Raw genomic sequence first — 17,010 nt, 5'->3', positions numbered from 1 at the left:
TTTTGGATGTCAATGTGATGTGAGGTCAGCTGGAGGAATGTCTGATCATTATCTTGTCGAGGCAAAGATGAAAATTTGTATAGGTTTTCAGAAAAGAAGAGAATATTGGGGAGAAGAGAGTGGTGATAGTAAGTGAGCTTGGAAAAGAAACTTGTGTGAGGAGGTACCAGGAGAGATTGAGTGCAGAATGGCAAAAGGTGAGAGCAAATCACGTAAGTGGAGTGGGGGAGGAAAGGGAGTATTTAGAGAATCAGTGATGGCTTGCATAAAAGATACATGTGGCATGAGAAAGGTAAGAGGTGGGCAGATTAGAAAGGGTAGTGTGTGGTGGGATGAAGTAAGATTGTTAGTGAAAGGGAAGAGAGAGAGGCATTTGGACGATCTGTGCAGGGAAGTAGTGCAAATGACTGGGAGATGTATAAAAGAAAGATGCAGGGGTCAAGAGAAAGTTGCAACAGGTGGAAAAGAGGGCAAATGAGAGTTGGGGTGAGAGAGCATCATTAAATTTTAGGAAGAATAAAAAATGTTATGGAAGGAGGTAAATGAAGTGCGTAAGTTAAGAGAAGAAATGGGAACATCGGCGAAGGGGGCAAAAGGGAAGGTAATAACAAGAAGTGAAGAAGTAAGTATTTTTTGAGGGTTTGTTGAATATGTTTGATGATAGAGTGGCAGATATAGGGTGTTTTGGTTGAGGTGGTGTGCGAAGTGAGAGGGTCATGGAGAATGATTGGTGATCAGAGAAGAGGTAGTGAAAGCTTTGCGGAAGATGAACGCTGGCAAGACGGTGGGTTTGGATGGTACTGCAGTGGAATTTATCAAAAAAGGGGCTGACGGTGTTGTTGATTGGTTGGTAAGGATATTCAATGTATGTATGGTTCATGGAGAAGTGCCTGAGGTTTGGCGGAATGAATGTATAGTGCCATTGTACAAAGGCAAAGGGGATAAAGGTGAGCGTTTAAATCACAGAGGTATAGGTTTGTTGAGTATTCCTTGGAAATCATACAGGAGGGCATTGATTGAGAGGGTAAAAGCATGTACAGAGCATCAGATTGGGGAAGAGCAGTGTGTTTTCAGAAGTGGGAGAAGATGTGTGGATCAGGTGTTTGCTTTGAAGAATGTATGTGAGAAATACTTAGAAAAACAAATGGATTTGTATGTAGCATTTATGGATCTGGAGAAGGCATTTGATAGGGTTGTTGAAGGTATTAAGAGTATATGGTGTGGGAAGTCAGTTGTTAGAAGCAATGAAAAGTTTTCACCAAGGATATAAGGCATGTGTATGAGTAGGAAGAGAGGAAAGTGATTGGTTCTCAGTGAATGTTGGTTTGCAGCAGGGGTGTGTGGTCTCCATGGTTGTTTAATTTGTTTATGAATGGGGTTGTTAGGGAGGTGAAAGCAAGAGTTTTTGAGAGAGGGGCAAGTATGCATTCTGTTCTGGATGAGAGAGCTTGAGAAGTGAGTCAGTTGCTGTTTGCTGATGATACAGCACTGGCGGCTGATTTCGGTGAGAAACTGCAGAGGTTGGAGACTGAGTTTGGTAAAATGTATGAAAGAAGAAAATTGAGAGTACATGTGAATAAGAGCAAGGTTATTAGGTTCAGGAGGGTTGAGGGACAAGTTAATTGACAAGTAAGTTTGAAAGGAGAAAAACTGGAGGAAGTGAAGTTAGATATGGGCTATAGACAGGGTTGTGTGGAGGAGGGTGGATGTGTCGGAAATGAAATGTTTAATGACAATATGTAGCGTGAGGTGTTTTAATCAAGAAAGCAATGAAAAGATAAGAGAGATGTGTGGTAATAAAAAGAGTGTGGTTGAGAGAGCAGAAGAGAGTGTATTGGGTGAGTGAGTGAGTGAGAAAGGATTGACAAAGAGCATATATGTGTCAGAGGTGGAGGGAACAAGGAGAAGTGGGAGCCCAAATTGGAGGTGGAAGGATGGAGTGAAAAAGATTTTGAGCGATTGGGGTCTGAACATACAGGAGGTGAAAGGTGTGCAAGGAATAGAGTTAACTGGAACGATGTGGTATACTGGGGTCGACATGCATGTGAATCGTCTGGGTTAAACCATGGAAAGTTTTGTGGGGTTTGGATGTGGAAAGGGAGCTGTGGTTTTGATGCATTACACATGACAGCTAGAGACTGAGTGTGAACGAATGTGGTGCTACCTCGCATGCATGCGTGGGAGTGCAATTTCATGTGTGGTGGGGTGGTGACGGGAATGGATGGGGGCAGCAAGTATGAGTGTGTACTTGTGCATATATGTATATGTCTGTGCATGTGGGTAAGTTGGGCCATTTTTTCATCTGTTTCCTTGCGCTACCTCGCAAACACAGGAAGCATCAAATAAGTTTAATAAAATAATATATTTATTTATCTATTATTATACCTTGTCGCTGTCTCCCGCATTAGCAAGGTAGTGCAAAGAAACAGACGAAAGAATGGCTCAACCCACCTGCATACACATGTATATACATACAGGTCCACACACGCACATATACATACCTATACATTTCAACAAATACATATATATATATACATACACAGACATATACATTCATACATACGTACATAATTCATACTTGCTGCATTTATTCATTCCCGTTGCCACCCCGCCACACATAAAATGACAACCCCCTTCCCCTGCATGCGCATCAGGTAGTGCTAGGAAAAGGCAACAAAGGCCAAATTCGTTCACATTCAGTCTCTAGCTGCCATGAATAATGCACCGAAACCACAGCTCCCTTTCCACACCCAGGCCCCACACAACTTTTCATGGTTTACCCCAGATGCTTCACATGCCCTGGTTCAATCCATTGACAGCATGTCGACCCCGGTAAACCACATCGTTCTAATTCACTCTATTCTTTGCACGCCTTTCACCCTCCTGCATGTTCAGGCCCTGATTACTCAAAATCTTTTTCACTCCAGCTTTCCACCTTCAATCTGGTCTCCCACTTCTCCTCGTTCCCTCCACCTCTGACACATATATCCTCTTTGTCAATCTTTCCTCATTCATTCTCCCCATGTGACCAAACCATTTCAAAACACCCTCTTCTGCTCTCTTAACCACGCTCTTTTTATTACCACACATCTCTCTTACCCTTTCATTACTTACTTGATCAAACCACCGAACATCACACATTCTCCTCAAATGTCTCATTTCCAACACAACCATATAACATTGTTAGAACCACTATTCCTTCAAACATAGCCATTTTTGCTTTAAGAGAGAATATTCTCGCCCTCCACACAATTTTCAATGCTCCCAGAACTTTCGCCCCCTCCCCACCTTGTGACTCACTTCTGCTTCGATGGTTCTATCTGCTGCCAAATTCACTCCCAGATATCTAAATCACTTCACTTACTCCAGTTTTCCTCCAATCAAACTTACCTTCAAATTGAATTGTCCTTCAACCCAACTGTACCTAATAACCTTGCTCTCATTCACATTTACTCTCAGCTTTCTTCTTTCACACACTTTACCAAACTCAGTCACTAGCTTCAGCAGTTTTTCACCCGAATCAGCCACCAGTGCTGTATCATCAGCTAACAACAACTGACTCACTTCCCAAGACCTCTCATCCACAACAGACTGCATATTTTCCCCTCTTTCCGAAACTCTTGCATTCACCTTCTTAACAACCCCATCCATAAACAAATTACACAACCATGGAGACATCACACTCCCCTGCTGCAAACCAACATTCACTGAGAACCAGTCACTTTCCTCTCTTCCTACTCGTACAAATGCCTTACATCTTCGATAAAAACTTTTCACTGCTTCAAGCAACTTGCCTCCCACACCAAATATTCTTCATACCTTCCACAGAGCATCTCTATCAACTCTATCATATGCCTTCTCCATATCCATAAATACTACATACAAATCCATTTGCTTTTCTAAGTATTTCTCACATACCCTTCTTCAAAGCAAACACCAGATCCACACATCCTCTACCACTTCTGAAACCATGCTGCTCTTCCCAAATCTGATGCTCTATACATGCTTTCACCCTCTCAATCAATACCCTTCCATAAAATTTCCCAGAAATACTCAACAAACTTATACCTCTGTAATTTGAGCACTCACCTTTATCCCCTTTACCTTTGTATAATGGCACTATGCATGCATTCCGCCAATCCTCAGGCACCTCACCATGAGTCATACATACATTAAATATCCTTACCAACCAGTCAACAACACAGTCACCTCCTTTTTTTATAAATTCCACTGCAATACCATCCAAACCTGCTGCCTTGCTGGCTTTCATCTTCCGCAATGCTTTTACTACCTCTTCTCTGTTTACCAAATCATTCTCCCTAACCCTTTCACTTCGCACACCATCTCGACCAAAACACCCTATATCTGCCACTTTATCATCTAACACATTCAACAAACCTTCAAAATACTCACTCCATCTCCTTCTCACATCACCACTACTTGCTATATTAAGAATAGATGGTGTGGGAGGCAAGTTGTCAGAAGCAGTGAAAAGTTTTTATCGAGGATGTAAGGCATGTGTACGAGTAGGAAGAGAAGAAAGTGACTAGTTCTCAGTGAATGTTGGTTTGCAGCAGGGGAGCGTGATGTCTCCATGGTTGTGTGATTTGTTTATGGATGGGGTTGTTAGGAAGGTGAATGCAAGAGTTTCGGAAAGAGGGGCAAACATGCGGTCTGTTGTGGATGAGAGGTCTTGGGAAGTGAGTCAGGTGTTGTTAGCTGATGATACAGCACTGGTGGCTGATTCGGGTGAAAAACTGCAGAAGCTAGTGACTGAGTTTGGTAAAGTGTGTGAAAGAAGAAAGCTGAGAGTAAATGTGAATGAGAGCAAGGTTATTAGGTACGGTAGGGTTGAGGGATACGTCAACTGGGAGGTAAGTTTGAATGGAGAAAAACTGGAGGAAGTGAAGTGTTTTAGATATCTGGGAGTGGATTTGGCAGCAGATGGAACCATGGAAGTGGAAGTGAATCATACAGTGGGGGAGGGGGCAAAAGTTCTGGGAGCGTTGAAGAATGCGTGGAAGTTGAGAACGTTATCTTGGAAAGCAAAAATGGGTATGTTTGAAGGAATAGTGGTTCAAACAATGATATATGGTTGTGAGGCATGGGCTATAGTTAGAGTTGTGTGAAGGAAGGTGGATGTGCTGGAAATGAGATGTTTAAGGACAATATGTGGTGTGAGGTGGTTTGATCGAGTGAGTAATGAAAGGGTGAGAGAGATGTGTGGTGGTAAAAAGAGTGTGGTCGAGAGAGCAGAAAAGGGTGTTTTGAAATGGTTTGCATACATGGAGAGAATGAGTGAGGAAGGATATATGTCTCAGATGTGGAGGGAACAAGGAGAAGTGGGAGACCAAATTGGAGGTGGAAAGGTGGAGTGAAAAAGATTTTGAGTGATTGGGGCCTGAACATGCAAGACGGTGAAAGGCGTGCAAGGAATAGAGTGAATCGTAACGATGTGGTATACCAGGGTTGACGTGCTGTCAATGGATTGAACTAGGGCATGTGAAGCGTCTGGGGTAAACTATGGAAAGTTCTGTGGAAAGGGAGCTGTGGTTTCGGTGCATTATACATGACAGCTAGAGACTGAGTGTGAACGAATTTGGACTTTGGTGTCTTTTCCTAGTGCTACCTCGCGCACATGCGGGGGGAGGGGGTTGGTATTTAATTATGCGGCAGGGTGGCGATGGGAATGAATAAGGGCAGACAGTATGAATTACGTACATGTGTATATATGTATATGTCTGTGTGTGTATATATATGTATACATTGAGATGTATAGGTATGTATATGTACGTGTGTGGACATGTATGTATATACATGTGTATGTGGGTGGGTTGGGCCATTCTTTCGTCTGTTTCCTTGTCCTACCTCGCTAATACGAGAGACAGCGACAAAGTATAATAAAACAAATATTTTTTCTTTTTATTATTATTTTACTTTGTCGCAGTCTCCTGCGTTTGCGAGGTAGCGCAAGGAAACAGACGAAAGAAATGGCCCAACCCACCCCCATACACATGTATATACATACACTTCCACACACGCAAATATACCTACCCATACATCTCAATGTACACATACATATACACACACAGACATATACAAATATACACATGTACATAATTCTAGATTGATATGGGTAAAACTGAAAGTTGACGGAGAGAGATGGGTGATTATTGGTGCATATGCACCTGGGCATGAGAAGAAAGATCATGAGAGGCAAGTGTTTTGGGAGCAGCTGAATGAGTGTGTTAGTGGTTTTGATGTACAAGACCGGGTTATAGAAATGGGTGATTTGAATGCAAAGGTGACTAATGTGGCAGTTGAGGGAATAATTGGTATACATGGAGTGTTCAGTGTTGTAAATGGAAATGGTGAAGAGCTTGTAGATTTATGTGCTGAAAAAGGACTGGTGATTGGGAATACCTGGTTTAAAAAGCGAGATATACATAAGTATACGTATGTAAGTAGGAGAGATGGTCAGAGAGCGTTATTGGATTATGTGTTAATTGATAAACGCACGAAAGAGAGACTTTTGGATGTTAATGTGCTGAGAGGTGCAACTGGAGAGATGTCTGATCATTATCTTGTGGAAGCAAAGGTGAAGATTTGTGGGGGTTTTCAGAAAAGAAGAGACAATGTTGTGGTGAAGAGAGTGGTGAGAGTAAGTGAGCTTGGGAAGGAGACTTGTGTGAGGAAGTACCAGGAGAGACTGAGTACAGAACGGAAAAAGATGAGAATAAAGGAGGTAAGGGGAGTGGGAGAGGAATGGGATGTATTTAGGGAAACAGTGATGGCTTGCGCAAAAGATGCTTGTGGCATGAGAAGCGTGGGAGGTGGGTTGATTAGAAAAGGTAGTGAGTGGTGGGATGAAGATGTAAGATTATTAGTGAAAGAGAAGAGAGAGGCATTTGAATGATTTTTGCAGGGAAAAAATGCAAATGAGTGGGAGAGGTATAAAAGAAAGAGGCAGGAGGTCAAGAGAAAGGTGCAAGAGGTGAAAAAGAGGGCAAATGAGAGTTGGGGTGAGAGAGTATCATTAAATTTCAGGGAGAATAAAAAGATGTTTTGGAAGGAGGTAAATAAGGTGCGTAAGACAAGGGAGCAAATGGGAACTTCAGTGAAGGGGGTTATGGGGAGGTGATAACAAGTAGTGGTGATGTGAGAAGGAGATGGAGTGAGTATTTTGAAGGTTTGTTGAATGTGTTTGATGATAGAGCGGCAGATGTGGGGTGTCTTGGTCGAGGTGGTGTGCAAAGTGAAAGGGTTAGGGAAAATGATTTGGTAAATAGAGAAGAGGTAAAAAAAAAGCTTTATGGAAGATGAAAGCTGGCAAAGCAGCAGGTTTGGATGGCATTGCAGTGGAATTTATTAAAAAAGGGGGTGACTGTATTGTTGACTGGTTGGTAAGGTTATTTAATGTATGTATGATTCATGGTAAGTAAGATTATTAGTGAAAGAGAAGAGAGAGGCTTTTGGACGATTTTTGCAGGGAAAAAATGCAATTGAGTGGGAGATGTATAAAAGAAAGAGACAGGAGGTCAAGGGAAAGGTGCAAGAGGTGAAAAAGAGGGCAAATGAGAGTTGGGGTGAGAAAGTATCATTAAATTCTAGGGAGAATAAAAAGATGTTCTGGTAGGAGGTAAATAAAGTGCATAAGACAAGGGAGCAAATGGGAACTTCAGTGAAGGGCGCAAATGGGGAGGTGATAACAAGTAGTGGTGATGTGAGAAGGAGATGGAGTATTTTGAAGGTTTGTTCAATGTGTTTGATGATAGAGTGGCAGATATAGGGTGTTTTGGTCGAGGTGGTGTGCAAAGTGAGAGGGTTAGTGAAAATGATTTGGTAAACAGAGAAGAGGTAGTAAAAGCTTTGCGGAAGATGAAAGCCGGCAAGGCAGCAGGTTTGGATGGTATTGCAGTGGAATTTATTAAAAAAGGGTGTGACTGTATTACTGACTGGTTGGTAAGGTTATTTAATGTATGTATGACTCATGGTGAGGTGCCTGAGGATTGGCAGAATGCGTGCATAGTGCCATTGTACAAAGGCAAAGGAGATAAGAGTGAGTGCTCAAATTACAGAGGTATAAGTTTGTTGAGTATTCCTGGTAAATTATATGGGAGGGTATTGATTGAGAGGGTGAAGGCATGTACAGAGCATCAGACTGGGGAAGAGCAGTGTGGTTTCAAAAGTGGTAGAGGATGTGTGGATCAGGTGTTTGCTTTGAAGAATGTATGTGAGAAATACTTAGAAAAGCAAATGGATTTATATGTAGCATTTATGGATCTGGAGAAGGCATACGATAGAGTTGATAGAGATGCTCTGTGGAAGGTATTAAGAATATATGGTGTGGGAGGCAAGTTGTTAGAAGCAGTGAAAAGTTTTATCGAGGCTGTAAGGCATGTGTACGTGTAGGAAGAGAGGAAAGTGATTGGTTCTCAGTGAAAGTAGGTTTGCGGCAGGGGTGTGTGATGTCTCCATGGTTGTTTAATTTGTTCATGGATGGGGTTGTTAGGGAGGTGAATGTAAGAGTTTTGGAAAGAGGGGCAAGTATGAAGTCTGTTGGGGATGAGAGAGCTTGGGAAGTGAGTCAGTTGTTGTTCACTGATGATACAGCGCTGGTGGCTGATTCATGTGAGAAACTGCAGAAGCTGGTGACTGAGTTTGGTAAAGTGTGTGAAAGAAGAAAGTTAGAGTAAATGTGAATAAGAGCAAGGTAATTAGGTACAGTAGGGTTGAGGGTCAAGTCAATTGGGAGGTAAGTTTGAATGGAGAAAAACTGGAGGAAGTAAAGTGTTTTAGATATCTGGGAGTGGATCTGGCAGCGGATGGAACCATGGAAGCGGAAGTGAATCATAAGATGCGGGAGGGGGCGAAAATCCTGGGAGCCTTGAAGAATGTGTGGAAGTCGAGAACATTATCTCGGAAAGCAAAAATGGGTATGTTTGAAGGAATAGTGGTTCCAACAATGTTGTATGGTTGCGAGGCCTGGGCTGTGGATATAGTTGTGCGCAGGAGGATGGATGTGCTGGAAATGAGATGTTTGAGGACAATGTGTGGTGTGAGGTGGTTTGATCGAGTAAGTAACGTAAGGGTAAGAGAGATGTGTGGAAATAAAAAGAGCGTGGTTGAGAGAGCAGAAGAGGGTGTTTTGAAATAGTTTGGGCACATGGAGAGAATGAGTGAGGAGAGATTGACCAAGAGGATATATGTGTCGGAGGTGGAGGGAACGAGAAGTGGGAGACCAAATTAGAGGTGGAAAGATGGAGTGAAAAAGATTTTGTGTGATCGGGGCCTGAACATGCAGGAGGGTGAAAGGAGGGCAAGGAATAGAGTGAATTGGATCAATGTGGTATACCGGGGTTGACGTGCTGTCAGTGGATTGAATCAGGGCATGTGAAGCATCTGGGGTAAACCATGGAAAGCTGTGTAGGTATGTATATTTGCATGTGTGGACGTATGTATATACATGTGTATAGGGGTGGGTTGGGCCATTTCTTTCGTCTGTTTCCTTGCGCTACCTCGCAAACGCAGGAGACAGCGACAAAGCAAAAAAAAAAGAAAAAAAAAAGATTCATGGTGAGGTGCCTGAGGATTGGCGGAATGCTTGCATAATTCCATTGTACAAAGGCAAAGGAGATAAGAGTGAGTGCTCAAATTACAGAGGTATAAGTTTGTTGAGTATTCCTGGTAAATTGTATGGGAGGGTGTTGATTGAGAGGGTGAAGTGCATGTACAGAGCATCAGATTGGGGAAGAGCAGTGTGGTTTCAGAAGTGGTAGAGGATGTGTGGATCAGGTGTTTGCTTTGAAGAATGTATGCGAGAAATACTTAGAAAAACAAATGGATTTGTATGTAGCATTTATGGATCTGGAGAAGGCATATGATAGAGTTGATAGAGATGCTCTGTGGAAGGTATTAAGAATATATGGTGTGGGAGGCAAGTTGTTAGAAGCAGTGAAAAGTTTTTATCGAGGATGTAAGGCATGTGTACGTGTAGGAAGAGAGGAGAGTGATTGGTTCTCAGTGAATGTAGGTTTACGGCAGGGGTGTGTGATGTCTCCATGGTTGTTTAATTTGTTTATGGATGGGGTTGTTAGGGAGGTGAATGCAAGAGTTTTGGAAAGAGGTGCAAGTATGCAGTCTGTTGTGGATGCGAGAGCTTGGGAAGTGAGTCAGTTGTTGTTAGCTGATGATACAGCGCTGGTGGCTGATTCATGTGAGAAACTGCAGAAGCTGGTGACTGAGTTTGGTAAAGTGTGTGAAAGAAGAAAGTTAAGAGTAAATGTGAATAAGAGCAAGGTTATTAGGTACAGTAGGGTTGAGGGTCAAGTCAATTGGGAGGAAAGTTTGAATGGAGAAAGGCTGGAGGAAGTGAAGTGTTTTAGATATCTGGGAGTGGATCTGGCAGCGGATGGAACCATGGAAGCAGAAGTGAATCATAGGGTGGGGGAGGGGGCGAAAATTCAGGGAGCCTTGAAGAATGTGTGGAAGTCGAGAACATTATCTCGGTAAGCAAAAATGGGTATGTTTGAAGGAATAGTGGTTCCAACAATGTTGTATGGTTGCGAGGCGTGGGCTATGGATAGAGTTGTGCGCAGGAGGGTGGATGTGCTGGAAATGAGATGTTTGAGGACAATATGTGGTGTGAGGTGGTTTGATCGAGTAAGTAATGTAAGGGTGAGAGAGATGTGTGGAAATAAAAAGAGTGAGGTTGAGAGAGCAGAAGAGGGTGTTTTGAAATGGTTTGGTCAAATGGAGAGAATGAGTGGGGAAAGACTGACCAAGAGGATATATGTGTCAGAGATGGAGGGAACGAGGAGAAGTGGGAGACCAAATTGGAGGTGGAAAGAAGGAGTGAAAAAGATTTTGAGTGATCGGGGCCTGAACATGCAGGAGGGTGAAAGGCGTGCAAGGAATAGAGTGAATTGGAACGATGTGGTATACCGGGGTTGACGTGCTGTCAATGGATTGAACCAGGGCATGTGAAGCATCTGGGGTAAACCAAGCAAAGCTGTGTGGGGCCTGGATGTGGAAAGGGAGCTGTGGTTTTGGTGCATTATTGCATGACAGCTAGAGACTGAGTGTGAACGAATGGGGCCTTTGGTGTTTTTCCTAGCGCTACCTCGCACACATGAGGGGGGAGGGGGTTGTTATTCCATGTGTGGCGAGGTGGCGATGGGAACAAATAAAGGCAGACAGTGTGAATTATGTACATGTGTATATATGTATATGTCTGTGTGTGTATATATATGTGTACATTGAGGTGTATAGGTATGTATATTGTGCATGTGTGGACATGTATGTATATACATGTGTATGCGGGCGGGTTGGGCCATTCTTTCGTCTGTTTCCTTGTGCTACCTCGCTAACGCGGGAGACAGCGACAAAGCAAAATAAATAAATAAATAAATATAGAATATATACATAATTCATACTGTCTGCCTCTCTCTATTCCCATCGCCACCTCGCCACACATGGAATAACATCCTCCTCCCCCCTCATGTGTGCGAGGTAGCGCTAGGAAAGGACAACAAAGGCCCCATTCGTTCACACTCAGTATCTAGCTGTCATGCAATAATGCCCGAAACCACAGCTCCCTTTCCACATCCAGGCCCCACAAAACTTTCCGTGGTTTACCCCAGACGCTTCACAAGCCCTGATTCAATCCATTGACAGCATGTCGACCACGGTATACCACATCGATCCAATTCACTCTATTCCTTGCCTGCCTTTCACCCTCCTGCATTTTCATGCCCCAATCACTCGAAATATTTTTCACTCCATCTTTCCACCTCCAATTTGGTCTCCCACTTCTCCTCGTTCCCTCCACCTCCGACACATATATCCTCTTGGTCAATCTTTCCTCACTCATTCTCTGCATGTGCCCAAACTATTTCAAAACTCCCTCTTCTGCTCTCTCAACCATGCTCTTTTTATTTCCACACATCTCTCTTACCCTTACATTACTTACTCGATCAAACCACCTCACTCCACATATTGTCCTCAAACATCTCATTTCCAGCCCATCCACCCTCCTGCGCACAACTCTATCCATAGCCCACGCCTCGCAACCATACAAATATATAGATAGATATATGCATTACACTTTGTCACTGTCTCCCGTGTTAGCGAGGTAGCGCAAGGAAACAGACAAAGAATGGCCAAATCTACCAACATACAAAGACACATACATATATACATATGTACACACTCATACTTGCTGTCCCCATCCATTCCCATTGTCACCCAACTACACATGAAATTGCACCCCCCTCTCCCATGCACACGTGCGAGGTAGCACTAGGAAAAGACCACAAAGGCTACATTCGTTGACACTCAGTCTCTAGCGCAAGGGCTTATTGGATCATCCAATCAATAAGAAAGGCAACTGGGAGACAATTTATAATCATCATCCACTCAGCTTGACAAGTACAAAGCTGTCCATAAGGTGATGCAAAGAAAAGTAAGATGCTGTAATCACTCATGCAGAAGCTCATAACTCTTCATCAGCATAGGTCCCTTGTCAGCTATTCCTACCTTACCAACTTCCTGGAGACATATGAAGGATACACCCAGCATCTCATGATGGCTAAGGGGTAAATGTTCTTATATTACAAGAAAGCCTCTGATGCCCTCCCCCACCAAAGACTCAGTGACAGGCTCAGGGCATACAGAATAACAGGTATGATCCTGGACTATTATACAGTTATACAGGTAAGAAAATAAATGTATGTCTCAGCACCTGCTATTCTGAAGAGGCTGGTATCACATGTGGCATCCCACTGGAATCAGTCACCGGATAACTACAAATCAACATCTGTGTGAATAATCTTTCCAAGATCAACAATGAGATTCACATGATTGATGAAGACAAACTTATTCTTGAGGGTCAAGGACGACCGGATTGTGAACAGATAAAGAGTGAACTCACTTCTTCAGATAAATGGACTGAAGACAAGCTCATAGCATACAATGTGACTCAGAGCAAGATGATGCACATTAGTTATAAAAATGTAGGTCTTCAATGCCTTATTAGGATGGCAGGCCATATGCCCTACATGAAGTCAAGGCAGATAAGGATTTTCGAGCATGGATAAATGATGTCAATTTCAGTCACCAGTATGCCAAGGCAGATGCTAAAGCAATCATGTGTTGGGAATGATATGCAAAACTTGATCATGCATGGAACAAGATTCATTCCTGATATTGTACAAAAAGTACAGCAGACCACACATGGAGAACTGTAAACAGGCATTGAATCCTTACCAAGTAAAAGCCATATCTGCAACATTTAGAATAAGTTCTTGAAAAAACATAAATTTTCTCAAGCCTGGCACAGTACAGCTATGAGAAAAGGCTTAAAAGACTGAAGTTGCTAAAAAGAGGATTGAGAAAAGAGTGACCTAACTGAAACTTTAAAAAATATGAAGAACAAAGGGTTAAGGGAAAAACCTTATTTAAGCCAGGAAGAGTAACATACATCAGAGGCCGAAATTTCAAAATCTTCAAGAAGTTTAAACACAGGTCAGAAAACACTCCTTGTCAGGAAATGGTTAATCCCTGAATAGTGCTTCTAAGTCATGCACTGTTGTTGAGGCATTATCAATGTACAGTTCAAGCATGCATCCGAGGAAATTGGCATTTGTAAGATATGGGTTCTAATTAGTCTTCAAGTTTAATCTTACCCATCACTGGCAAGTTTATGAGTACATGTCATTGGTATTTCTATGGAATACAAAAGCTGCACTTTCAATGATCCAACTACACAGAACCAGTACAAATAATGTAAATATTTACCTTATACAATACTAATAAAAATACACTTCAAGTATGAATAATTAGGCTATATAGAACATTTTATAATTTCAAAAGGAAAATATTACATTACTAAAGTACATTCTCTTCCTTATCCAAAGTGGCTGCTCACCTGACTTCTTACTTGGTGAAGAGCTTGGAGTTGTGATTCGTGTAAAATTACCATCTCTTCCTTTTAGGAACCTATACTCCATCAGCTGGTAAATACAAAATGTAGATTTGACAGGACAAGCTTCCCAACCTTCATTCTCTAAAAACATATGAAGTTCCTCCATTCGTGCACGATGATGATTGCGAAAATAATTAATAGACTGTTTCTTGATAGATTCACGAAGTGTCTCAGATCTACTGCCACAAAAGGATTCACCAACATCGATCAATTTACTGATGACATCAAGTATTCTTAAAAAGTCATCAAATTTGAAATGAGAAAGATCCGAAGCTAATATGAAAGTCCGTACTTTAGCTTGGACATCCTGCCATATTCTGTACAATCCATGCTCTAACTTCTGCTTTGTATATCTCCTTGTCGTTGCTGCCTCAGTGTCCTCCTGAACCTCACTAGATGAGCTTTCCCCACCAACTTTCTCATCATTCTCATGCCATCTTATTATGCTTCTGTAACTTTTTAAGACATTCCACATACACTTACTTAAATCTAAAAGGCATGGAAGGAAACTCTCCTCGTTTACATATTTACACAATTCTGAATATTGCAGCTTTGAGAAGGAAGACCCTGAACCAATGTTGTTACCCGCCCCAGCACTATTATACAGCTCTACGTATCCCAGAACAATCATAAAAGCTGAGTTGTGAATGTGTGAGGTCAAGTGCATGTGTAACTGATCCATTAATGTCTGAGTCTTCCCCAGTAGGCCATAGGCAATTTGAAGTTTTTCATAGCTTGCCTCATTAAAGTTCGCAGCAACTTTTGCCAGTGCTACATCTAATTGCTCCTCTGCACCTTCTAATGTGTCCTGTAATTTTGTGCTTAATTCTGAAATACACGTAAAGTGTTTGAATGTTGCTGCAGCTTTCTGACATTCTAACAATAGCTGAATTGCTCCAGGGTAATCCTCTGCTTTAAGCAAACTTTGAAGCTGCACATCTGTCATCTGTAGAGTTCGTATTGTTCGCAGGGATCTGATGACACTGGCAATCTTCTGCCTCTTGCTGTAATTGGCAAGAATTCCTAGACTTGCAGACGTAAACTGACTTCTACCTTGAGCTAATTTTTTACGACCCTCAATGCAGAGTCCTACTCCTTTAGTCACTTCCTTCTGTAGTTCTGTTACTTTCTCCATCTCTTGACTACAGAGTCCCTGTTTCTGCATAATCAAATCCAGTACCCTTCTCGATACTATAGTCTGCTGTTTCCGTAACCTCGATCTCATTCCATTAATTATGTGTACATCAGCGATATCTGGAAATTTTTTCAGCTCATGCTCACTAACATCTACGTTATTGCTTTCAAAATATAATGATTCAATACTACCAATCACGGCCTGTTCAGCCTCGGGAGTGAGAATATGATCGTTCAAGAGGCTAGCTTTCCTCTGGAGCTGAGCTGTCACAGCAGTCCGACCCTCAAATTCATCTGACGTTACAAATTCTGCAGCTTGTACAGGTGAGGATGGCGTCTTGAGTGATACTTTCTGCTTGTCGATAAAGGACATAAACTTTTCCTTGATATCCATTGTGAACTGACATGTAGGTAAACCTGACCCGACCAACACTGACACACTAGCCAAGCTCAACAGCTGATTAAAGTAAACAAACATTGAGGGACATTTCTAACTATTGTAATTTACGTATGTCTCTTTTTCACAACTTCATAAATTTCTTTAACTACTTAAATATTATTGATTGATATCATATGAGTAAAAAATAATATGAGCAAAAAGTGCAAATGATATATCTCAATTTTGTATTATTTTTATAATTGTTTAAAGTAAACCAGTTATATATCTATTTTGTACTGCAAATTGAGATGAAAAAAAGTATTCGATTGAAGGAAATATTAACATTAATTTCTATGGAATAAAGAACCAATATCAGCTTTGGGGGTTGACCCGTTTAGCCGCAGTCCAGACTGAGCAGATGGAGAAGAAAGGTAACAAATGTCTACAATCTCCCACTCCCACCAACTAGCCAACATTTAACTAAATAATAATGTTGGGAAAGTTAACTGATCGTACATTTGATGCTATGATGCGCAATAGTAAGATACATGCTGACAGTGATAAAACCAGGTAGACATATTGAGAAAGATATAAGTATGAATTCCTGGTAAATTATATGGGAGGGTATTGATTGAGAGGGTGAAGGCATGTACAGAGCATCAGATTGGGGAAGAGCAGTGCGGTTTCAGAAGTGGTAGAGGATGTGTGGATCAGGTGTTTGCTTTGAAGAATGTATGTGAGAAATACTTAGAAAAGCAAATGGATTTGTATGTAGCATTTATGGATCTGGAGAAGGCATATGATAGAGTTGATAGAGATGCTCTGTGGAAGGTATTAAGAATATATGGTGTGGGAGGCAAGTTGTTAGAAGCAGTGAAAAGTTTTTATCGAGGATGTAAGGCATGTGTACGTGTAGGAAGAGAGGAAAGTGATTGGTTCTCAGTGAATGTAGGTTTGCGGCAGGGGTGTGTGATGTCTCCATGGTTGTTTAATTTGTTTATGGATGGGGTTGTTAGGGAGGTAAATGCAAGAGTCCTGGAAAGAGGGGCAAGTATGAAGTCTGTTGGGGATGAGAGAGCTTGGGAAGTGAGTCAGTTGTTGTTCGCTGATGATACAGCGCTGGTGGCTGATTCATGTGAGAAACTGCAGAAGCTGGTGACTGAGTTTGGTAAAGTGTGTGGAAGAAGAAAGTTAAGAGTAAATGTGAATAAGAGCAAGGTTATTAGGTACAGTAGGGTTGAGGGTCAAGTCAATTGGGAGGTGAGTTTGAATGGAGAAAAACTGGAGGAAGTGAAGTGTTTTAGATATCTGGGAGTGGATCTGTCAGCGGATGGAACCATGGAAGCGGAAGTGAATCATAGGGTGGGGGAGGGGGCGAAAATTTTGGGAGCCTTGAAAAATGTGTGGAAGTCAAGAACATTATCTCGGAAAGCAAAAATGGGTATGTTTGAAGGAATAGTGGTTCCAACAATGCTGTATGGTTGCGAGGCGTGGGCTATGGATAGAGTTGTGC

The 17,010-nt window shown here is 42.0% G+C and overlaps 1 protein-coding gene across 1 annotated transcript in view; it reads right to left on the bottom strand.

The window, feature by feature from the left end:
* Nucleotides 1–15,566, bottom strand: part of Vps50 (vacuolar protein sorting 50) — a 157,884-nt gene extending 142,318 nt beyond the window's left edge. The window contains exon 1 of the mRNA XM_071675939.1: nt 13,928–15,566. Coding sequence (XP_071532040.1) covers nt 13,928–15,512 — 1,585 coding nt within the window. The 5' untranslated portion in view covers nt 15,513–15,566. The remainder of the gene's footprint in view (nt 1–13,927) is intronic.
* Between the last annotated feature and the right edge of the window lie 1,444 nt (nt 15,567–17,010).

Source organism: Panulirus ornatus, chromosome 22 (genome assembly GCF_036320965.1).
Source record: "Panulirus ornatus isolate Po-2019 chromosome 22, ASM3632096v1, whole genome shotgun sequence".
Lineage (NCBI taxonomy): Eukaryota > Metazoa > Arthropoda > Malacostraca > Decapoda > Palinuridae > Panulirus > Panulirus ornatus.
Note: the sequence above shows the minus strand (reverse complement) of the source record. Positions and strands in the feature narration are given on the sequence as shown.